Source organism: Seriola dumerili, unplaced genomic scaffold, assembly GCF_002260705.1.
Source record: "Seriola dumerili isolate Sdu_G_001 unplaced genomic scaffold, Sdu_1.0 BDQW01000116.1, whole genome shotgun sequence".
In the NCBI taxonomy this organism is placed as follows: Eukaryota; Metazoa; Chordata; class Actinopteri; order Carangiformes; family Carangidae; genus Seriola; species Seriola dumerili.
Window position 1 is genome coordinate 54,768 of NW_019174371.1, and position 24,848 is coordinate 79,615.

At 42.9% G+C, this 24,848-nt stretch overlaps 1 protein-coding gene across 3 annotated transcripts; it reads left to right on the forward strand.

Annotated features, from left to right (window-relative positions):
- The first annotated feature begins 4,875 nt into the window (after positions 1-4,875).
- On the forward strand, positions 4,876-24,728 carry LOC111223810 (solute carrier family 12 member 7-like). Of its 3 annotated transcripts, none has more exons than XM_022748087.1 (27): positions 4,876-5,328; positions 10,915-11,006; positions 11,276-11,404; positions 14,530-14,676; positions 15,976-16,030; positions 16,436-16,566; positions 16,661-16,785; positions 16,882-16,986; positions 17,071-17,282; positions 17,394-17,561; positions 17,697-17,795; positions 18,150-18,207; positions 18,318-18,492; positions 18,588-18,706; positions 18,796-18,894; positions 19,025-19,144; positions 19,257-19,361; positions 19,666-19,834; positions 20,031-20,226; positions 20,454-20,623; positions 20,743-20,874; positions 20,999-21,106; positions 21,324-21,425; positions 22,303-22,463; positions 22,578-22,592; positions 22,745-22,878; positions 23,423-24,728. In XM_022748087.1, the coding sequence occupies exons 1-27, from the start codon at positions 5,184-5,186 to the stop codon at positions 23,512-23,514; spliced, it is 3,363 nt and encodes a 1,120-aa protein (XP_022603808.1). In that variant the 5' UTR covers positions 4,876-5,183; the 3' UTR covers positions 23,515-24,728. The 3 variants fall into 3 exon arrangements, with proteins under 3 accessions (XP_022603808.1, XP_022603809.1, XP_022603810.1); XM_022748088.1 differs by having other exon boundaries at positions 10,918-11,006; XM_022748089.1 differs by lacking the exon at positions 21,324-21,425.
- Positions 24,729-24,848: the final 120 nt, after the last annotated feature.

Sequence of the window (24,848 nt, forward strand, 5' to 3'; positions counted from 1 at the left end):
TACAGACTTCTTCTGCCTCCATCTTTCATTCACTTTGCCAGCAGCCTCCAACCTTTCTCCTCTGTCTCTTCTCCACCTCTCGGTGACAGTAAGATACTAGAGGAGTGGTCTGTCCAATCTGTGTTATTTCAGAAAGCTGACTTAAAACATCGACATGTTTTTTCTTCCCCCCACTCATTGAATACAACATTTAAAGCCTAACTTTTTTTTTTTTTTTTTGCAGCTTGAAAACATTTTGAGGATGGTGAATTTTGGCTTCACCAGAGCTCCACTCCTCCCACCCACCAAAAACACACACTCACACACACTCACACACACATACTGATCCCAAACTCAAATTATGGCCTTGGCACCTCTCCCCCTCCGCTCCTGTTTTGTTGGTAGCCCGCATGCAGACCTCCAGTGCCAGCAGAGTGTGGCAGAGGGTCACTGTTCCCCACAGTCTCACAAGATTCACAGACTTTCTTCTTACCCCCTGATCCTCTAGGCTACTGTTGGCCCCCCACCACCACCATAGAATCCCCGTCCAAATTTTCCGCTCGCACCAAAAATAGTTGTCTGACTGCCGGCCACGCTCGCCTGGTGCCCTCCTGTCGCTTACGGCAGGCTGAGTACACACTCCTGACGATAAGACACTATTTTCCATCTTAATACTTAATTCATTGATTTGTTTTTGTTTTGTTTTGTTTTTTTCACTATAGTGTAACAACATCCAGTTTTCATGAGAGTGCGTGTTGTGTGTAGCCCGCGTGAAAAGGGCAACAGAGTCTGAGAAAGTGGGATATGAAAAGAAATGAAAATACTACTGGGTGTTCTGGGCATTGCTGCATGTAGAGTGGGCATGTCCCTAAAAAAAGATGAGGGATAGGGACAATGTAAGCACTGTATATGATCTTCAGTGCTATACAGTGTGCTACTTGACCAAAATACCCAATTTATAATTAAATGAAAAGCTAAAAATTTTAAAATAAGGATTATACGCCCACAGTGGTGTTTTCACAGCACTGTTCACAAATACTGCATATTTAAAAATGCTCTCATAAAGAGGTTCAGTGAGGAAACTAGGGCTGAATGCAAGAAGCTTTCGCCACTGGACATGAACAGAAAGATTTTTATGTTTAAAGTTTTTCTCTCTTTTCAATATCTCTTGCACTTGAACCATCTGCTGCTTTAGCACGAGCATTTTCACATAAGACGGCTGCATGAGTCAAATTGTTCTCCAGCGTGTCAGTTAAAGGAGCTATTTGTAAGTTTTGCTATTGCTACATAGCTAGCGTTAGCATTAACAGCTTTTCTTAGACTATCAGTCTTTCCAAGAGCTTCAGCGAGAGGTTATACTACGTCCTCTGAGTAGTGCTGTCTTCGGGTCAGCAAGACAAGCCAACTGGGCCGGGCCGCAGCTAGCTGGTTAGCATGCTAACTACAGTAGAAGAAAAGAAGCGATAGAAACAGGGTTGTTCTCCACCTGTGGCCCCTGTCTCCCTGACTTTCCTCTCTCAGTCTCTCTTACTATCACTATCTAAATTAAAGTGATGACGTATTTGTTTTTCATTGCCTAATTTATGACTGGTGAAGTTAAAAGCTTTGTCGCAGCCGGGTTCATCGCTTTTTAGTGTCCCCCGGAAACACTTCCATTGTGTCGTGAGGTAAATGCAGCATGTGTCGTCAAATTGAGAAAAATGAGTAGAGAAACAGAAAGATGATGCCCCCACCCTCCAGCAGAGTTCAGAGACTCGCAGAATAAAAGCCAAGGAGCGCTGAAGCTGTTCTAGCAGCACGTGGAGGCAGACACTTGTTTTAATAGCCTCTAAGTTATGCTGTGCAATCTCAACACAAAAAAACCTGCAGTCTCACTTTATCCAGCAGAGTGCTGCACTTCAATGACGTTGCATTCACATATCAGATGATTTCCGAAATGAGGAAATTGAAGCCAGTGAACTGACTGAACAAAAAGCGCACCCCGGCCCTGATAAACATGAGTCCCTCAGCCCAGATATTGCGTTTTTTTTTTTTTTTTTTTGGTCTGACAGCACAGTGCAGGCAGTTGAAATTTATCCCCCGTGTGATGACATGAGAGGTCGGCCAAACCCTCCAGTATGTTTGCGTAGCTACCTGGTTTCGAGAGGGGGAGTCAGTAAACAGGTGAAAATGCCACAAATAGAATCTAGCCACTTAAGAATATAGTCTTGAGGGAGGGCAGCCTGTTCCCGGGTCTGCGTCAGCACTGACCTTTTTGCTGTTTGCTGAAGGGATTTGATTTCACCTCTACCTCTCTCGCTTTGACTTTTTTTTCCCCAACATTCACACTTAAGCCATCTGAGGAGGATAAAATGGCAGTTTTGTCCAGGAAGGAGAAGCTGTGGTAGTTCAGTCACGGGCCAAGTGATATCACACCAAACGATACGCCGATTCCAGCAAAGGAAATGTTTGGCATTTTTATGCATCGTGGCGGTGGAGGTTTTGCATCTAGGATTTCTATAAGCAAGCGTGCATGCATGCATTTCATAGTGAGGTCAGAGGTCAGGGCCAGCACAAAGTATGGACTGATGAAGGAAACGGTGTTGTTATTACAAGTCTATAGACTACTCAAATATGTACTTCTGCTCATTATTAACCCCTGCTGTGAACCACTGCTAAAAGCTATAAGCACTCGTCCCCCGCTGGTTGCTTAAATGTTTAGCCTGCAGCACCCTCTGCTGGCATTACACGACCAGACCGCACTGTCTGTGTGAGAACAAAAACAAACAAAAACATTTATAATTTCTTTAAAAACCTAAAAAATCTGGATCATATTAAGATCCATAACAAGATGAGCCGCTCACACACAAAATATAATAAAATAAATAGCTTGAAGTGAAGCTAGCAAGAGTGAAAAACTCAGCTCTTTTTCTGTGTTAAAAAGCAAAGCTGGTGAGAAGAAAAGAGAAGGAAAAATAATATCTACAGCTTCATTATTCACCACTTCCTAAACAAAGCTGAGCAAACAGCAGTTTTCTTTTTGTGGCTTTTGTGGCTGGGAGATTGTCTGATATCATGCGGGCTGGAGAGAGGGTACGTCTGCAGGTTGAACATGAGCCATGTTTTCTCTCACTACTGTTCCAGTTGGCAGTCCTATTTATCAATTTCTACTTTTAATGGCATGTTATGTTCCATAGATAACTATTACAAGGCTCAGCAGCTTTGAAATATAGGCCTGGGAATGAATACAATACTCAGTCTTTTTAAAACAACATCTGGCCAACAACATCTGGGCAGCCTGTGTTTCAAAGATGGAGATCGTTTGCTACATTTTAGTTTTTCAAAATTGTTGTATAAAGGAAAAGACAAATCATGATTTTGAAATTCCCTTTGAAAACAGAAATTCCTGCCTCATGCAATTGCCCTCATTAATTGCCTTCAGATATTTGTGATAATCAAATAATTTAATTTGGGGTATTTCTATTATATTATACAGTAATATAAAGTAAGATAATCTAAATTAAGTTAAGGTAAGATAATATAAACTAAACTAAGACAATGGTTTAGCAAAGCCATTCTGTGTAAACATAATCAAAGCTAACAACAGGTAATGCAGATTAAGCTAGCCAGGTTAGAAGGTGATGTATTTGTCTAACAGGGAGCTGCTTTTTTGGGGTTGATGTCTCGGCTGCAGAATAAATAACATCATTTTGAACAGTTTTTAAACAGCTAAGAAAAGTAACACATGGCATCAGACTAAGGTTTAACCACCGAGAAGAAAAGTTGCAGCAGAAAAGTCACTTGTTGATATTTTCTGGTACCTTCAGGTATAATCATTTTATTATGTCAAGCATCTGTTACATTGAATAAACTCACTACAGAGTCCAGGGCTGCATATTGAAAACCAATTTGCTGTAATATGCCAATGCTGTGAAGCAGCTTAAACTAAAGAGGAAAGATGCAAGAAAATAAAGCTTCACTGTGCTTTTCTATTGCATTAAAGTTACATCCTAATAACAAAGAAAATGCATTCTCAAACAGAGTCCAGTCATATTATATACCACTACGCCACTATATTAAAGAGTGACACAGAAATGCTACAGGAAACAAATGCTAACTGACGACGACACTCAATAATACACATTCATCATTTCTCTGCTACTTGCACTGCTGTGTGTCCTCTCTAAAGGAAGCTTACAGTTCATCAAGATAAATGTCTGAACTCCCCCTTGCATGATCATTCCCACAAACTGAAAACAATTCTTGTTTACTTGTGTCCATTGTTATTCAAAGCGAAAAGCTTTTCCCCTTCAGGCTGTCCATTGTAATCTATGCTGCTGCTCAGAACACAGAGGAAAGCTAGCGTCCAAGGTTCTCAAGATGTTTCCTTTGCTGGCACAATGTGTGTACGCACGACAGCCTGCGGTGCCATTCTGTGCTGAACATCAGCATTGCACTGCTACCCATAATGCATTGTGGGAAAGTTAACACCCATTTTGTTTACCTGGAGCAAACCATACACGGAAACTACCAGTCTGAAGGGAGATGAGAAAACCAAAGCCAAATGAACAGTTAAGAAAAGAACTTGTCGGGTTTTTCCTCGTTAAATATGAGAAAGTTGATTCTTCCGTAGTCAAAGTGGATTTTATAAATACTCTGGATTCTTTTTTTTTTAAAGATACTTTGGAGTTTGTTTACCTGCCTTCTTGGCATTACAAAGGTGTGAGTGAGAGAAGTAGGACAGTCAGAGCCGAGGGAGGAGCTGCAGGGTTCTCCATGTATGGGCTGCAGCTCTGTTCATATGGTAAATAGATGGTCACATGGGGCAATAGTCTTGAAGCAGTGGGGAGAAAAGGGAGGGAAAGGAACAAGGAGAGAGAGAGAGAGAGAGAGAGAGAGAGGAGTGATAGTATACACTGGAGGACTTTGGCCTGCCTCATGTGCAGGAGGCGGCACTTTCACCCTGAGTTTAGAGCCCACTGGATCACATTACAAAAAGAAAGGAAACAACAGGTTTAAAGTGAGTGCCATGTTGGGGTCAAACCTGAACCCTTAGCTTTCCTCACTGGGGCCCTAACAGGGCTCTATTTCTTCCACCGGACTCCCTTCATATACTGTTTTTATCTCTTCCCCGCGGGAGTGAAAGTTCAGCAGCTAGTGTCATCCTGGTCGGCGCCAGCGGAGACTTCTTAATACTTTCTTTTACCAGGAAGTAAAGAGCCAAGATGCCCACCTTCACTGTGGTGCCAGTGGAGGATGCGGACGACGGCAGCAACAGTGCCGATGCAGCTGGAGGAAGCAAACCCGTCAGTCTGGGCAAAATCTTTGGGGAGGAAAATGATAAGGAGAACTTACAAGGAGCTCACTCAGGTAGGAGTACACTGTAAGACTTGTCAACATGCCTCTCTTATTCCTGTTCGGGGTCACGGAGGAGCCAGAGCCTCACGCAACATGATAAAGTCAAGGATTAAATTGTGCAAGTTCAATATAATTAAACACGTACAAACGGAAACACGCCGACACAGTAATACATGTCATGGCAGGCACATGCATTACACCGGTGTGACACCGGTCAACTAGCCAGAACTTGCAGGGCAGCTTGATGAGTGTGGAAGGGAGGAGGAACTGTGTGTTGTTGTTACTCACTACCACCCCTGATTGAAGGTTGGACTCTTTTGCTTCATCATGGTCGTAGTGCAGGGCTGGATGTCTATTATAAAAGTACATACCTTACAGTGACAGAGTGCTAGAGACGCAGGGAAGCTGTGAAACACAGGCTTTAAGTTTTCAAGCTGGCTGGCAAACTGTAAAATTTTGTAAAAGTTTAATTTTATACCTTTTAAAATTGTAGATACTGCCTTTGTAAAAAAAAAAAAAAAAAAAAAATCTTCCCAGAATGCACAGGGAAATTTCACACAATTTCATCTCTCTGCTCCATCTTCACTTGTGTTACTTAAAGTTGGTTGTTTCCACACCATCTTCATTATATGCATCTCTGTTCCTCTAGGTATATGTCTGTGTACAACGAGGTAAATCAGTTATTCACATTTAATACATATAAAGTTAATTATTATTATTATTATTATTTTTATCGTATTGCATCAGAGTCACAGGCTGAGACGGCAGCTACTGAAATCTTGCTAAGCTAGTTACCCTTAGCAGGAGTTTAGCTAGCATTCTTTCTGTGATTGGATTTAGCCTCATTTAATTATGTGGAATAACCGACTGAATGGGGACGTCAGACCGAGTGACGTGAGTGAGAATGTGTTCATTTAAACGCCTGCTTCTTGGCAAATAATAAACAAGTTACATTATTTATCCAGTGTGATAAATGAATGTCAATATTAATAAATAGCTGGTATTTGTAATTTGGACCAAACACAATGTGAATGTTTTGTCCTCAAACGCCCTGCTGTCTTTAAACACTGATCAATCAGTGTCGTTACACCACCACACACTGCTGGGGGAGGTGTGAGAGTCTCAGATAGACACGGACTCCTTCTCTTGCCTCTCCTCATTCTTCTTCCTCAAACTGAGGAAGTGAAAAGTAAATGATTTTCCAGACCAGAGCGTCTCTCTGCGAGCTTCTCTTTCTCCGTGAGACCTCGGGCTCTGGCACAAGTTGGAGGGCCTGTTAAACAGCTTTTCAGCCTAGAGCTTGCAGGTCAGTCCCTCCATGCTACGTTCACACTACTACAGTCTTTTGATTTAGTATCGCCTGTCCGTGCAGGTGGAGGGTGTACTAGACAACATAGATCTTACAATTCCCACAATGCAACTCAATAGGGTGCTTTCGTTAAACCCCTCCCAGCCTGGTAAACACCTATATCGTTCGATCACCACACATCCCCACATGCTTGTTTTCTTACGGCCCAGTATACACCCGGTTCCACGGCCCGAATCTGGACCAATTCTGGCGCATGCACATAAAATCCTCCGTATGATATGGGCCAGACTCAGGCTGAGGATCCAGGCATGCGTTAAGCCAGACGTTTCATTTTGCTTTCCAGGTCCTGTGACAGATTTTGTCATAAAATGTGATGTCTCAAGCCCAGGGTAAATTAACCCAGATGACATGAGTTATATTCATAGCCACAGAAGAATTACACGACTGTTTTTCACGGGCGGTTCGTGACGAGTCAGCTGGATTTGATGAGTACGATTCCCTCAAAAACCAAACTGTCCCCATAATAAGATTACTGGCAAATGAACATGAAGACTTTAATGCAGCACCTTTCATTCTTTATGTCTTTCTTTCGTGACGGCACACAGAGAACTTGCAGTGCTCAAAAAGACACACACACACACACACACACACACAGTGCTGATCAGACAAGATGCCATCTGTATAAACAATAACATCCCTGTACCATCATTTTCCAAAGCAGTGTCCTGTTTCGTATTGTCCCACTTTCTGCTTGTACTCTAGCATAACTCCCTGAGCTAGGTGTTTAGGTTCTGCAAGTCTTGAAGAAATGTTTATTTATTATCAAGTGTTTGGTAAAACATTTCCGCATGCTCACCTCAAATCAGTGTCATTCCTAGATCACCACGACCTTTCCCTCTTGGCATTTAACACCGAACACTTCCAGGCACTTACAGCATCTGCACAACAGAAGAGGATGTTAATCATTACAGCATTGTTCCCATGTGTTCGTGGGGTGGGGTGGGGGGGGTGGGTGGGCTAACTGCCAACACAACCAGTGATTCATAAGGAAGTTTATTTTTAGTGAAGCCCCTCGTGACTTCTGTTTACCTGTGTAAAGCCTCGACAAGCCGGTTTGACACTCACTCGCTCGTTGGCGTGTGCATGGTTGGGGTAATGGATTGGTCACATGGTACATTAACTCTATGGCCTTTGCCTTATCTTTATTACTTCTATTAAACCCATTAAATAACTGCGATTTGCCTCGTCAAATCTACTGACTAATTGGACAACGTAGTTTTGTCATTCCATGACTCGTGATAACTTTACTTCGATACCCTGTAAGTCCTGTATGGTGTCATCCACCAACAGACAGATTATGTTTACCAACTCAACTGGTTTTCCGTGCTTTATACCAAAGGAAACCAACAAAACACCAGAGACACAAAAGATAGGCAACTTTTATGACTCAGCTATCTCTAAAAGGAAAACACCCTACTGCAGACAGATATTACTTTTTAAGTTCATGTGGGAGGAGGGATGTCTATACACAGCTCTCATCTGGGCAAACAGGATCATTCTGCAGGATTTAACACAGGAGGGAACATTCAATGATAACATCAGCCTCCGAGACTCTGTGCTGCTGTGCATGAGGAAATGTGGACATCTGCTGGTTTAACGTGATCACTGCACGGGAAGGTTTGGTAAAACTGTGTGTGACTGAGACACGTTCCATCAAAGACAGAAACCTGTTCCATCATCGTTCGGACTAAACAGAGCAGTTTAAAAGCACAGCTGACTGTCAGGTTTTCTTCAACTTTCACTGAGGAGCGAAAACCAGCCCTTTAAACCTGAAAGATTTTATCATCACATCATTTATCATGATAAATGCTGATATCAACTGATATGGAAATTTTTATCAGTTTTAGCCATATCACCCAGCCCTACTGTGACATTGTTACAAGGGACCATGAGAGGGGAGTGAATTTAATATATTTATTGGGTCCAAAAAGGAGGCCACTGGTGGAGCCCGACAGCTTTGAAGGGGCCAAAATGCTGGAGCCTAAAAGTTTAGGTAAGGGTTAGGCATTTAGTTGCGCGACTAACCTGTGGAACTGTAGAAAAAAATCTCAAAATATAATATATAAAGAGTTGAAGTTTATGGAGGAGTATGTGAGGAAGACCAGAGAGGACAGAGTTACAGTAATCAATGTGAGATGTGACTGATTATACAAGAACAGCAGCGCTGTGGGTTGTAAGCGACCAACGTAAACGATTCATTTGTGTTGATTAAAAAATGCAGCCCGGGTGATGTAATTCATGTCGGCTTCAAAGTGTAAAGTGCTGTCAAGGATGACACCTTAGCTGTGTCCCAAATCAGGGGCCACATCCTTCTGAGGATGTGGTCTACGAAGGTGAAGGCCCTTCGCAGCTGCCGTAGATCACGAAGGCCGAACCGAAATGCGGTTCATTAAGATTTGAGGTTTTAAGGTCCTTGGTTTTAATAGTTGTACCATTAACTGTTGAACTGAGCTGAAACCCAATGCTAACATTTAGAAGTGTAATCCCAGGAAAAGAAGGCCTGAATGTGCAGGAAGTTATCACAAGTTAAACTACTGTGTTCCTGACACTGTCACATCTTGTTCTTTTAGACTTAATCTACTTACATCATGGTGTGTCACAAGCAGAGATAGTGTTGAGACTATTTGAGCAAATAGAGGGTATAGACACATTGTCCTACTTCCCTATTTCCAGTGTTCAGTGTCTTAACGTTATTCTTATTCTCAGAACCGTTGAATCAGCAGCTGAGGATGGATAAAACATGTCAGTTTGTTTAAAGGACAGACAATCGGGCTCGGGTAAGAAAGACCAGCCATCGAAGACAAATGATTTCCCCATGCACGCTACGATTTATTTATCGTCCTCACCGCGTCACGTGCATCTACAGTGCACTAGGTTTTCTTTCTCTTCAGTGACCTGTGAACCACTGTTAGACCTTGAGTTCATCAAGGCAATAAAGATGAGCTGACAACAGTGTGACCTAGTGTGATAATATACCATATCTAACAGGATGAGACCACTGCATGACTACCGGGGGCAAGACAAACCAAACTGAGAAGCAGTTTGAAAAGCACGTCTTGATGTTACTCTGTGCTGCTTTGTCTTTTTAAGAGTGCACAAGAGATGATTTTAGGAAAAGGCTGAACCGTGAACAGAACCTTAATTTGTCAGCCGAAAATACTGAGAGTTTGTCTCTTGATTTCCCAGAAACAGAGCTGGATCTCAGAGAGGAAGCAGTAAGTTTGGATTATGGAGCGCTCCCTGCCCCTCAGGCGGAGAGAGGATGGTTTTACCGGTCCCAAACTTCATGCTGCTTTTACACACAGGCAAAAACAAAACTTACTAAATCAGATGAATGATGAGCATGGTATCTTTTGGCAGCACCCATATGAATTTTCAAATGAATAGCCCGCTTTAGCTAACGAGTTGTAAAGAGCCCGCTGTCTGACGATAACAAAGAAAATCAAAGTCAAAACACTAGCACTGGTTCTGATCATGTTGCTAATCTTATCCAGTGGACAAGTCTCCATAAGAAAATATGGCTAATAATCACTTACAGCAGCTAGTTTGTCAACTACAACAACATATAATTTAATTTTTATTCATTTAAACATTTTAAATTAATCACCAATACTCACAAGTGTAATTGTATTTACTGATAACAGCATTTCTGCTGATAACACCAAGAAATTTCAAGTTTGACAGAAGCTAATGAAAGGTAGCTAACTAGCTAATGACAGCTGTAACGTTAGCTTCACATGATGTGCTGCTTCGTAGCTCTTGGCTCTCTAGTTATTTGGTTCTATTTGGTGAATTGACAACATAATGTATGTTTTAACATTCAACAGGTAGTTTCCAACCAGCTTGATCGTGTTAATTATACATCTACCGCCAGTTATTTGCATTCAAAACATTATCTAACTTCCTTGCTAACTGCTAACTAGCATTGCCTCTGTGGGTGTTGTGAGTGTTTTTTTAGACAGTCAATCTGACACTTTCTTATGCTGCTTTGATAATTGAGTAACCAGCAGAGGGATGTTCGTGTCATAACCACCCTTACATGTCTTGTCCACTATCACTACCGCAACTACTACAACACTACAAGAGCTAATGCACCACTGCTAACAAGTCCTGCAGCTACAGCTGTTACAGATGCTACACAACAACAATCCCTGGTGATCCAGCCGCCTCTTGCTCTGTCAGTAGTGCGTGTCTCACAGTACGGGTATTTTCCCTGTGTGTCCCACTAGAAGATGAGGATCAGAGAGAGTCCAGTCCATTCCTCAACTCAGACAATGATGGAGAACACTATTATGAAGGAAAGAACATGGCCCTGTTTGAGGTAAGACTAAAATGATAACTCTCCAGATGTACACTATTTATGAATATTAGAATATTTGATGCACGATATATTTAAAGCAAATTCATTTTGCATAAGATCAGTGGTACAGGAAGATTATATCATTACATTGTTTGAAATGACTGACTAATAACAGGTCAATTATTTTTAGTGGCTGGAAAATATTCTACATTAATATATAAAGCCAATTCCAGAAATGTAAGATTTAAAAAACATCACATTTTCATTGGTTTTCCTCTGCCTGTCTGCAGGAGGAAATGGACAGTAACCCCATGGTGTCATCTCTTCTCAACAAGTTGGCCAACTACACCAACCTGACCCAGGGTGTTCGTGAGCACGAGGAGGCCGAGGAGGACGGGGTCAGGAGGGTCACAGTCATGGTACAGACTTCTCTTATGAGCCTGAGGATGAATTTTGATGATATTTACAAACACAAGTTTTGAGCCTACGTGATCTTTGGGTGGGATTGTTAGTTTAGATTTTTTTTTTTAAGGCAGCCTATGTTCTTGCTTTAGAGACCAATTCCTGCAGATTTTATGGCACTTGAAGGACCGGAAAGTCCAGAAAATTAAGTCCTGCACTGACATTTAACCCTTTAGAGTGCACGGTTTTGCTATTGTTGAACTTTTCACACTCACCTCCAGCAGATTTAGAGATTTCAGGTATGTCTCTTTTCAACTTCTCTTTTATTGTCTTTGTTTAAATGTACATACCAGTATCACACTCTCTAAACTCAGCTTGCTTTTTGTTCAGCCGCTTCTTTGTTTGAATATTAACTATTGTCTCTATAAAAATCAGTTCATTGTTTCTATAAAAATTAAATAGTTAAACTGTAATGAAAAAAGGCCTTGATAATAACCGGCAGTGTATGACCCAGTATGTGTTGTAGCAAAAATAATTTTTACAGTTTAAATACAGTCTGCTGCAGACTTTGATCTTTAGGATGATATCACAAGGAGATGAAGCAGTTCATAAACATATCTGAAGAATGGACTGTATTGTGAGGAAGAGATGTGCCGTTTGGTAAAACTCTTTCATCTTATGAGATTTATTATGAACTAATTTGTAGATTTTCAAGTTTTATCGCCTGTAGTGCAAAAGACACACAGTAAACTGCTAACTCAAGGGGCTCCAGAAGAGTATCTTGTACTTCTGTTGGCTGGTCCTGTGTCACTGCTGCACAGCAAATACATACAACACCATTTTGTATGTGATGACATGAGTATTACCGCTAAGAAAAATCTTGATATTTAATATTTAATGCACCTCTATTTTATGTTCATTGTCTCGTCTGATTATTTTCTTAACAATTCTTTTTCTTATCAATCGAGCTCATTAGCTTTTATGTTTTTACAAATACTTTTATACATACAGTTATATGTATACCACTGCAGGGTGTAACTAACTGAGAGCCACCAGACCAAAGCTGTGTCATAGTACATACTAATAGTTTGCACCATGTCCAATATACTAATTACCATAATAGGTTAATTTGCAATTCGTATACCAAAAAAAGTACTTTACTTTTGTATGAACAGGAAATTATGTAATGCAGACTGACACCAAACCTTTTTACTAATAATGGAAATAAGACCAAGCTGAAAAAGTGGAAGCAAGTCCGAGGGTTAGAGAGAGAGAGAGAGAGAGAGAGAGAGAGAGAGAGAGAGAGAGAGAGAGGACAAAGGTAGTTTGACGCAGAACGTAACTATGACCTTTAAAAATCTATCCACATTGAAACAAGTGAGGTTCATTCCCTAATTAATTACATAATGTCCTCTGTGGGCCCATATAACAGCAGTGCTGCTCACACATCACAAATATTGTTTCTTTGAGAGAACCTCGATAACTGCAGTTGTTATCAACCTTTGAACAAAGTCACAAGAGCAACTACATCTCCTTTGTGCTTCGCCCTGTGTGTGGTGTAAATAAATAGCTGCCTGGCGTGGGAAAAAAACACCTGAAACCTCAAATACTTGATGAGTAATATTCATGTTAAGGTCGTGATTCTTTTGCTCAAAGACAAAAGTGCAGCTGTGAACTGAGAGGGTGTGTGTGGAGGAGGCCGGTCACCTTCATACGCTGGTTGGCTAGATTGAAAAACAAGGCCTCAGCTTGGCCCTCAGCCCGGCCCTCAGCCAGAGAGATCCAGACATAGAAAAGTGGGTCTGTCTTTGAGTGCCGGCTGGAGGCGGAGAGTGGAGGTGGTTCCTGGCTGGCTGGGTCAGATAGTGTGAAAGAGTTTATACTGTATGTGATAATACAGTATAAAATCTTTTATGTGTGGGAATATTTGGTACGTCTCCATGTATCATCAGTGTCAGTTTCTCCCTGTTTCCAGTCTTTATGCTAAGCTAAGCTAACCTGCTGCTGTCAGATCATATGAAAAGCATTGAGAATACGCTCCAGCTACAACAACACTTGCCTTCCCTGTAGTTTAGCTGTAGTTTTTAACACCCAGAGTCTTTGGTATAAAGCCAGTGGGGACCTTGGACTGTGGCTCTGTATAGAAGCATTGATCATGTTTTACCCACACCCGCCCCCCTGAATGATGGCTGTGTTTTTTCTTGAAGAGCGCAAGGAGGGACATCTGAGGCTTTAGACTTAAAAAGAGCAAGACAGACAATGAAGCGACAGTGAGGGGGAGTAAACACTGAGTCAAGAAGAGCAGAAAAGACAGAGGAGGAAAAAGGGAGAAGATGTGGGAGATTTGGAAATCCACGTCAGGCGTGTCGCAGCATTTAGGCAGAGAACTGAGTGCAGTGGAGACAGCCCAGGACAAAGTGTTTGTAACTAGAAAAATGGTAAGTACACTCTGGTTTTTTGGGGATAGAGGTAAACGTGTGTGTGTGCAATGCAGTGTGATGCGTACTGTAAATATTATAGAAGACAGGGATGTTAATGAAGGAGCTTGAGCACAATAATGTGACTTTACACCTAAAGCTGCTGTATATTGATAGAAAACACTTTACCTGAGCTATAGGTTAAGGTGGTACCAGTAGTATTTTTAAGTTTGATTCATTCAAAAATCTTTTGCTTTCGGAACTGCGTAAAAACAGTTTAACTGTTTAAAGGAAGTTCTGATAGAGCAGGTTATAAAAGTTTGATGATGAAAGTCAAGCCAACTTACAAAATAAGAGCCCTCCACTATTAAAAAGCTTGTAAAATTAATGCAAATGCAAATTAAGCCTTTTACTAGCGCCATTATTACACTATCTACTGTGTTATTCACCATGTTTTAAAAATCATAAGTATGATGAATACATGCATCATGCTGCTAGCCACTCCCACCTCTTCAGTAAAGGCAGAATGCTAAAATTATATATCATGGTGCAGGTTTGATCATATGCATCAAATCCCTCATAGTGGTTTTCCTGCGGTGGGAAAAGCATGGACACACGCAGGAGGGTTTCATTGATGACGTCCTCCCCTTTTAACTTTCCCTCCCCTGCTGATTCTCACTGATTCTCACTTGTGTGCAAATCTATGTGTGTTTACTCATCCCCAGGTCCCCCAGATGGGAACCTTCATCGGAGTGTACCTGCCCTGCATGCAGAACATCCTGGGTGTCATCCTCTTCCTGCGTCTCACCTGGATCGTCGGCACAGCGGGAATCCTGGGATCCTTCGCCATCGTCTCCATGTGCTGCGTCTGTGTGAGTAATTTATAAATCCAACAGTTAAACATACTGACTTCCTGACAGTGATGCCGTGTTAAACTAGTTAGTTTATTAGGACGCCCCCCAGAGCTAATGCCGTGAAATCACTGGCCACAGCAAACTAAAGAGAAAGAAAAAAGAATCTCCGAGCAAGATAAATCATCTTTTGTTCATTCATTCGTTGTTTTCTTGAAATATCTGGTATTTATTTTAAAAACGTGACTTGGTGAAGAGCCCCATAATGTAAAATACAGTAGATCTGAGGAGAGAGAGATAACCTAAACTCGCCTGTCTGGTCAGACACTTATTTTCGCTTCTCAAAATATGGTTTCTTGACATTTAAGACACTGAGATTTCCACGCAACAGAGAATGATCAGTAACATGAAAGGCAGCACCTAAAAACCCAACATCACACGGTCATGTAAATATTAGGTTTCAGGTCAGTGGAACAGCTAACGGTGCAACTGCTATAAAACCCACGGGCCTTAAAACCAACCGTAAGAGCGGCCACAGCTGGTGACACGAAGCATGACTCGCTCGTGAAATAGTTGTTAAAATAAGTCACGATTTCATGTGGTTTAGTAACAAATAGACAGGCAGACACATTTGAATTCCTCCCTATTATATTATACAGTGTTCTCCACGATTTCTTCCATCATTCTTAACCTCATTCATTTTGAGCTTGTAATATTTCTATATATAAGTCCAATTATAAAAAAATAAAAACAGTATTTGGCGTTAATGATACTGTGAAAGATTAATGTTTGTTGAAACTGTATTCCATGCTCGAACTGAACAATGGCTGAGGTTGAGTCTGAGATTTACAGCAAAGCAAACAAACTGGAGGCCAATCAATACGCCCTCCTCTGTGTGTTGATTAACGACGGAGAGCAGCAGAAAATCTGAGTCTCATTTACAACCCCAGTTCATACGGTGTAGCTCCAGCTGGCCAAACAGAGAGTTGACTGTTTGAAGAGTTTGAACTTAAATGCTCCGCACTCATGTGATGTGAATCTGCTCACAACACTCTTCTACAATACACGGTTGAAGTTGTGCACACACCTTAGCCAAACACATTTAAACTCAGTCTGAGCTTTAACTTCCTGACTCATGTCTTCGTGTGTTGCTTCAATATCTCGTGATGTCATCTGTTTCGTGGAGCGCCCCAGTCTCTCCTGCAGCATGAAAAACACAGTATCAGAAACACAGCCATTTTTGAAACGGTGTTCTTCTTGCACAACTAATACAACACAACCTCTTTCGTCTCTACATCTGTCCTCTTTCTCCGCTCGCAGACTTTGCTCACAGCCATATCAATGAGCGCCATAGCGACCAATGGAGTTGTCCCAGGTACGTTATGAAATGTTGCATTTACTATTTGTCTTTATTTTCCATGACTTACCTGCAGCTAGCAAAGTAATGCATACTTTGCAATGCAGTGCAACAAGCTTATTAAACTTTAAGTAGATATATATTATGGTGATTGCATCATGACACTACAAAGACAAAAAGCAAATAAATAAATACAGTTTACCTTTTCCACAAAGATTGGATAAAAATACTGATTATTTGGGTATTTATGAAAGAATTAAGGAATGATACGGGAGCTACGTTGTTGTGTAAAGCAGTCGCTCTCAACCTGGGGTCATGAGGTAACCCCAAAAAGACAAACATGTAGAAAACTATGAAAAATAAAGTTTAAAAGCCAAGCAATGAATTTGGTCGCAGTCTAACTGAGATTCTATTTCTCCGAAGCCGGCGGCTCGTACTACATGATCTCCAGGTCTTTGGGTCCGGAGTTTGGAGGCGCAGTGGGACTCTGTTTCTACCTGGGGACCACCTTCGCCGGATCCTTGTACATACTGGGAACCATAGAGATTCTGCTGGTATGTTACCACTCTAACAGAGACGAGGACATCTGTAGCTACTGATCAATGACACGCTCACTCTCTTTTTTCTCCCTGTCTCCCCCACCGCCAGACGTACATCGTCCCGACAGCCACGGTATTTAAAGAAGGCGATAACGCAGCAATGCTCAACAATATGCGCATCTATGGCACGTGCTGCTTGGTGATAATGGCGCTGGTAGTGTTTGTAGGGGTGAAGTAAGTTTACACACACACATAAACACACACACACACACACACACACACACACACACACACACACACACTCACATCTGTCGCCCCTCCTCTCTGCAGGTACGTGAACAAACTGGCTCTGGTGTTTCTGACCTGTGTGGTTCTGTCTATCATGGCCACTTACGCCGGAGTCATCAAGACGCTCATCGAACCGCCTGAGTTCAAGTGAGTTACCAACAGACAAATGACCATTTCTCACTGAGCGCTGACGCAAACAACTGTTCACACTCACACTCTCTCTCTCTACAGCGTCTGTTTGTTGGGGAACCGCTCCCTGAAGAACGAAAAGTTTGAAACGTGCGCAAAGATGGAGGAAGTGAAAAACCTCACGGTGACCACCGAGCTCTGGCCCCTCTTCTGCGACAGTAAACACAGCAACGCCACCTGCGACGAGTACTTCTCCTTAAACAACCTGACGGAAATACAGGCCATACCTGGGCTTCGGAGCGGAGTTATCAAAGGTGAGAGGGACGACAGGAAGTGATTCTGAGCCAAAATCCAGGAGAGACTGCGAGCTAGAGGCCGGGACCTGACGATGAGCTGATGATGCTTTTCCTCTGTCTTGCTGTTAGACAACCTGTGGGGCAACTACGGTCCAGCTGGTATGTTCATAGAGAAGGAAAACCAGCCTTCAGTACCGGAGCAGGAAACCACCAAAAACGTCCATAGGCCGTACGTCTTCAATGACATCAGCACCTACTTCACTCTGCTGGTGGGAATCTACTTCCCCTCCGTCACAGGTAGATGAAGCAGCACGGCGGCTCCGCCAAAGGCCAAAGAGACGTCACAATGTAAAGCACACTGATATTATTCAAGAGGTTTTCATTGTGCTTAATCTGGACCGTGTGTGTGTGTGTGTGTGTGTTTTATTTCAGGTATAATGGCTGGTTCTAACAGGTCAGGTGATCTCAGAGACGCCCAGAGGTCGATCCCAATAGGAACCATCATGGCTATTCTCACCACCTCTTTCATCTGTATCCTCCAAACTCTGTCATAGTGTGTGTGTGTGTGTGTGTGTTAGTGTTTAGCACATTTATATACAGTATACACCAGTTTCAGAAGCGTGTGCATGGTCATCCTTCTGTTGAAGATTGTGATTGACAGATTCTGTGTTGCGATGTCAAAGGTCGGGCTGTTACTGGCTGTGAAACAGGAAGTAGAGCGGGTTCTAAAGCGTCCTTGGCCGAGATACTGAATCCCTAAATTACCCCCCGATGTGTGAGTGAGGCAGGAAAGCGCTGGATGTGGCTTGCGGTGTAAAGCGCTCTAAGTGGTCTTCAAGACTAGAGTGTCAGCATTGAGTATTTCCACCTTAACGCCACGGTCAGACATCTCCTTTGTGGTGCTGTTTGGAGCCTGTATTGAGGGAGTGGTGCTGAGAGACAAGTACGTGCGTTTGTAATTGAATTATGGTTTCGGTTGGAGTCTTTCATTTCCACGCTGTACCAGAACATGGGTGAACTGTTTGGTGGCTGTAACGTCTGTGGGTGTTTCAGGTTTGGTTACTCAGTGAAGAAGAACCCGGTGATTGGTATTCTGGCCTGGCCGTCACCCTGGGTGATCGTGATCGGCTCCTTTTTCTCCTGCTGTGGGGCGGGGCTCCAGAGCCTCACCGGCGCCCCCCGGCTGTTGCAGGCCATCGCTCGGGACGGCATCATCCCGTTCCTGCAGGTCGGTGTTACAGAGATCCATCAAGCATCATGCACAACACAATGTAGTAGCCCACTGCACAGACTGTTCTTCCTCTGCATCTGTAACTTGCTCAGGTCTTTGGTCACGGGAAGACGAACGGTGAACCCACCTGGGCTCTGCTGCTGACGGTCGGGATCTGCGAGATAGGAATCCTCATCGCTTCTCTGGACGACGTGGCTCCCATCCTGTCCATGTACGCTGCTGCACCTTCTGCACCACATGCTAATTGCCTGTTCGTTTTCCGCCTGTAATTAAAATTCCCTCTTTTGTCATCGGTGCCAGGTTCTTCCTCATGTGCTACCTGTTTGTCAACCTGGCCTGCGCTGTCCAGACTTTGCTCCGAACGCCCAACTGGAGGCCGCGCTTCAAGTTCTATCACTGGTAAGAAAAGCCTCCAACCAGACTGTGTCGCCTCTACTCACGTGTTGTGATCAATAAACAACCAACAGTCTGTGTGTGTGTGTGTGTGTGTGTGTGTGTGTGTGTGTGTGTGTGTGTGTTCATCCTGCAGGACCCTGTCCTTCTTAGGGATGAGTCTGTGTCTCTCCCTTATGTTTGTCTCCTCCTGGTACTACGCCCTGGTTGCCATGGTGATAGCTGGATGTATCTACAAGTACATTGAGTACAGAGGGTGAGTCCGAGGGCGTTTTCAGGAGAAGAGATCAGTTCAAAGTTGCTTTTAAAGCCTCCATTAGTGAGCGGTGGGGAGTGAGACTTCCTGACTTGGACCTGTCCGGTTGCAGGGCAGTGAAGGAGTGGGGAGACGGTATCCGAGGCCTGTCCTTGAATGCAGCGCGGTACGCTCTCATCCGGCTGGAGGAAGCACCGCCGCACACCAAAAACTGGAGGTGAGCGTGTATGTGTGCTGTGATTTAAGAAAAAAAAAAAAAACTTTCTCTGACATGCTATAAAGCAGTAGTTGCAGTCTCATTGTCTTTATCAATTAATCTGTTCACTATTTCCTTGATTAATCAATAACTTCAAACATTTGGAATATAATATCTCAAAAATAGAGACAAATACTTCCAACCAAAACTGTAGAAAATCTAATGGTATTCATTCAAAATCCTATTACTTAAGTATGTAAGAAATCCATGTTTTCATTTTTGTCTTCTTCTTCTTCTTCTTCTTCTTCCAATTCTCCCTCCTCAGGCCTCAGCTGTTGGTGCTGTGTAAGCTGAACTCCGACCTGGCGGTGAAACACCCTCGTCTCCTGTCATTCACCACACAGCTCAAAGCGGGGAAGGGACTGACCATCGTCTGTTCGGTCCTGGAGGGAACCTACATGACCCGGGGGAACGACGCCAAGACCGGAGAGCAGGTTTGTTCTTGGGTCAGCTGGGTCGGTCCTCTGTAGGATCCTCCGGGGGTTTAAAGTCTACGACTATATCCCGACATTCAGCGGGTAGAGAGGAGGGAACAGCAGATGGAGAGGTGTTTAATACAGACCGTGTGTGTGTGTTTAACATAATACAATCGAATGCTCCAACCTCGCCGCTCCGTTCGCTCCCCTGCAGAACTTGAAAGCTGCCATGGCCAAAGAGCGAACCAAGGGTTTCTCCCATGTGGTGGTTTCATCCAACCTGCGGGACGGTTTCTCTCTGCTCATCCAGTCAGCAGGACTGGGAGGAATGAAACACAATGCCGTCCTGATGGCCTGGCCAGCAGGGTGGAAACAAGCCCGGGACTCCTCTGCAAGGAGGAATTTCATAGGTAAATCACTTTATTATAAACTGTAGCTCTCCAGTGGTGAGAGAAGACAATTCAAATAAGTTGTCACATGAAAATATAATAATTCCAGACATTATACCCACATTTGAATTTATTTTACAAGACAAAATGATGGATTTTAATCTCTTTTCTTTATACCAACTTCATTAGCAATGGTTGGTAAATTTACTCTGTTTAATGTTTTCCACATTTCATCTCTTTCCCTCCAGAAACAGTGAGAGAGACAACGTCGGCACATCAGGCTCTGCTGGTTGCTAAGAACATTGACCACTTCCCTAGCAACCAGGAGCGTCTGAAACAGGGAAACATTGACGTGTGGTGGATCGTACACGATGGGGGACTGCTCATGCTGCTGCCATTTTTACTTAGTCAGCACAAGGTGCGTTTGTTGTCTCAACTGTATTTTCCTTTTTCCTTTTTAATTATTTATTGGGGTTTTTTTTGTGAGTATTAACAAAGGCAACACATTTGGACTCAATATCAATAATAATCTGAAAGGTGTGGAGGAAGTGCAACATGCGAATCTTCACGGTGGCTCAGATGGACGACAACTCCATCCAGATGAAGAAAGATCTCCAGATGTTTCTCTACCATCTACGGCTGGATGCAGTGGTGGAGGTGGTGGAAATGGTCAGTCCCGTCTGATTCTAATTCATCATGAAAGTTAATTGATTGTCAAGATGACGACGTAAATGTACAGCAAACAAATCGCACGACGGCGTTATTAAAAACCGCTCCGTGTGTGTCGCTCCAGCACGACAGCGATATCTCAGCCTTCACCTACGAGAAGACGCTGGTGATGGAGCAGAGGTCTCAGATGCTCAAACAGATGCAGCTGTCCCGCACTGAGAGGGAGAGAGAGGTACAGTGACTCATTTCCTGATGTGTTTATATGAGCTGTGATGTGATGTGTTCAAACAGACATTTCCAAAATGCAAAACGAATGAGACGCAGAGATGCTTTGACAAACTGTATACAGGAAGTGTAGCGTGACTCCTCACGGTTCTTTTCATGCTGTTGTTGACCTTTCAACTCTTCCCCCTTCCTAACCCTGCGCTGTGATTGGACGACGGGCTCAGATTCAGAGCATCACAGACGTATCGCGTGGCTCCATAAAGAGGAAGAAGTCGTCGCGCATTGACGCCCCGTCCCTCAACATGCTGTGCATACCAGAGGATGAGGTAGCCACGGTATCCATGGCGTTATCGCTCCATCCTCTTTTTTTTTTTTTACATCACGCCATCCTTCCTCATCATCATAATCCATCCACGCCGTCAACAGAAGCTGAACTCAGAGGTTTAATGTTCAGCCTCGCGGTTCATCTTCTGAGGATGGCACCGTCTTCATCCCTCTGTCTTCCACTGTGCTTTAAACACATGCTGCTGTTAAACACAAACCAACAGCTGCCACTAGAGGAAGACAAAGTCCTCGGTGAGCGCCTGCAGGATTTCTGTCTGCAGCTGTGTTTTAATTTGAAAATCTTCCTGCCCCTTCTCTGCACGGAGACTGATTATGGAGTGGTTTTAACAGAGTGGACGAAAGTGATATAGTATTGTTTGGATTTGCGTTTTGTCTCTTGATGCTGATTTCAGCTGCAGTTTTGCACCAAACAGCTGGATCACTAAACTTTAAATACGAGGTGAAAGAAGAAATACGCAGCTGCCTGGATGAAGCTCGTCGCTCTTCACCTCGGCCCACACCGTCTAGACCGAAGCTTCCTTATTTCCACTGCCTCTTTTGTTTTACAGGACGCTTAGTCTGAATTTGCTGATTAACGACTCTGCAAAGACAGTGTGTGTGTGTGTATGTGTGTGTTTCTGTTTTCATTTCAAACCTGCATTCACTTTCATCACCAGCCTGCCTCTCACCTGACGGCTCTCACGACATCCAAAAATGATATTGTATTTTTACACATAGCGTTTGTTGCCTGAATGACATGTTAACATGTGAAAACTTGAGCTTCATCTTGAGAGACTCAGTGCTTTGATCATGAGAAGAGAATCAGGATGAACGATACGACCAAACTGTCTCTGTGTCCTCTCACCTGTCCTTTGTCAGGCCCAGCTGATCCACGACCGCAACACGGCCTCTCACTCCACAATGAACGACAAAGCCACGCCAGATCGCGTCCACATGACCTGGACCAAAGACAAACTGATCAACGAGAGGAACAGACAGAGAGAGGCCATGGCAGTTAAAGACATGTTTAACATGAAACCGTACGTAGATCCAGCTCACCTGTAAAACGACGTAAAGATACGTGACGATTAAACTCAAACTATTTTTGCATTAATGTTAAATATGTTTTTTGTTTTTTTGCTCTCTTCCTCAAGTGAGTGGGAGAATCTGTAAGTCACTTTACTTTCTCACTTTTTGTTTGCATGTGCATGATGATGCATGCTCAGCAGTTCAGTTTGCATGCGTGTCAGTGCTGCATGTGTCTGCTGTGACTTTGCGAGACACTGCTGTTATTTTAACGCCTCTCTGGTTTTCCACCTAGCAACCAGTCCAACGTGCGGAGGATGCACACGGCTGTGAAGCTCAATGAGGTGGTCGTCAAGAAATCCTGTAATTCAGACCTGGTCCTGCTCAACATGCCCGGACCACCGAAGAACAAGAAAGGAGACGAGAACTGTATCCTTTAAACTAATCAGCTGCTCATTTAGTCAACGGGTAACTCGCTCTGTCAATCAGGCAATAAAGTGTTGGCATTTTAAAAGGATATTAAAGGATAAATTTGGGAAATATACTTAAGCAAGAGCCACGTTATCTTAGATTAGATTAGATTAGATTAGGTTTTTAAAACTGAGATTCATCCACTCTTTTTTAAAATAAATCTTCCAGCATGTCTCTACAGTGTGCAGCAGGTCCTTAACCAGAGTGCGTCTCTCAGATATGGAGTTTTTGGAGGTTCTGANTGCTCTGTCAATCAGGCAATAAAGTGTTGGCATTTCAAAAGGATATTAAAGAATAAATTTGGAAAATATACTTAAGTAAGAGCCACGTTAGCTTAGATTAGCATAAAGACTGGAAACAGGGAAACAGCTGACCGTGTTTAATCGTTAACTTTTTAAATGGAGGTTTTTAAAACTGAGATTCATCCACTCTTTTTTAAAATAAATCTTCCAGCATGTCTCTACAGTGTGCAGCAGGTCCTTAACCAGAGTGCGTCTCTCAGATATGGAGTTTTTGGAGGTTCTGATGGAAGGATTAGATCGTGTCCTGTTGGTCCGCGGAGGAGGTCGGGAGGTCATCACCATCTACTCTTAGCACCGGTTTGGTCCTAACGGGTTTAGACACTGGAGGGGAAACAGCGGGAACCCGGACAAAGGAGGACATGGCTTCGAGGTGGGACACGGACGAAGACGTCTGAAAGTACAGGACAAACCTCCTCACACTGTCCGGACAAAAGAAACTTGAGTGCTGCCTAACATTTTGGAGGAGGATTTTGGTCGCTGTGAAGGACCCCCCACATCTCTACAATGGAAGATGTCACCTGTGACGCTGCCGTCTGCGAACCGAGTTCAACATGTTATATTTCTTCATTTCTTCTTTTTCTTTTTGGAAGAGAGAACACTCCCGACAACTTGTAGTTAAACTGTTAGCATTTCATAGCTTTTCGGAGCTAGCAGCAAGTCCATTGGTTTCAATGAGGAGCGCTGACGTAGCTACGCTGTCTTTATTTCAGTGCCACTGAAGAAACTTTTCAACGACTGACTTTTGGACGAGAGAAGAGCTGAACATGTTTTGAAGTCATTATATTTTTTTTTTCTTATAGAATATCGTGTTTGCCTCACGTCACTGCAAATAACGTTAGAATAAACTAAATGTTTAGCATTGATTAGAATCAATAGTTAGGATTGTGTTGAACACTGCTCGCCTGTCTTAATGTCAGAGACAGCGTCAATGAGCCGTGTGTGATCAAAAAGGACGAGTATGTTTTTGTGTTGCTTCACACATGTGTATGTCCCTGTACATGGACTGAACATTAAAGTCTGATGTGACGGAATCAGATGAACAGAAGAGGACAGGTTCCTTTACATCATGTCTTTACAAACATATATCTAAATGATGAAACTGGACTTTCTCCTAGAGCCTTCCAGACATATTGAAATGAGTGTTTTAGCTCATCTGGCGTCCATTAGGAGACGGTCTTCATGATTAAGAAAAAAAAAGCAGCATTGAAGGAAATTATTGATCATCATTCAACTGCTGTTGAAAACATAAACGCCGGTCTGCGGTGTCAAAGTCCAACCCGCTCTCCCGCCACAACCTCCTTCCCAAGATATTTGCTGCAGAATAAGAACAACATGCTAATGCCTGTATCCTGTTTCTGTGCAGTACTGTGATTTCTACAACCACCAGTTTGATAAACATACAGTCGGTTGTTTTTACGTGTAAGGGAGTTTAACCATTCAACAGCTGAACGAAGACAACACCACACACACTTTCCTAAAAACAACAACAACGACGACAACAACAACATCAACATCAAATGAAGAATGTCTCGGGGTCGCACACTTTTACCAAACAGAAACTGTATTTCCACAGATTCTTGGAGGACAAAAAAAACGTTTTAAAAGTGTTTTTTATTTAGATTTTAC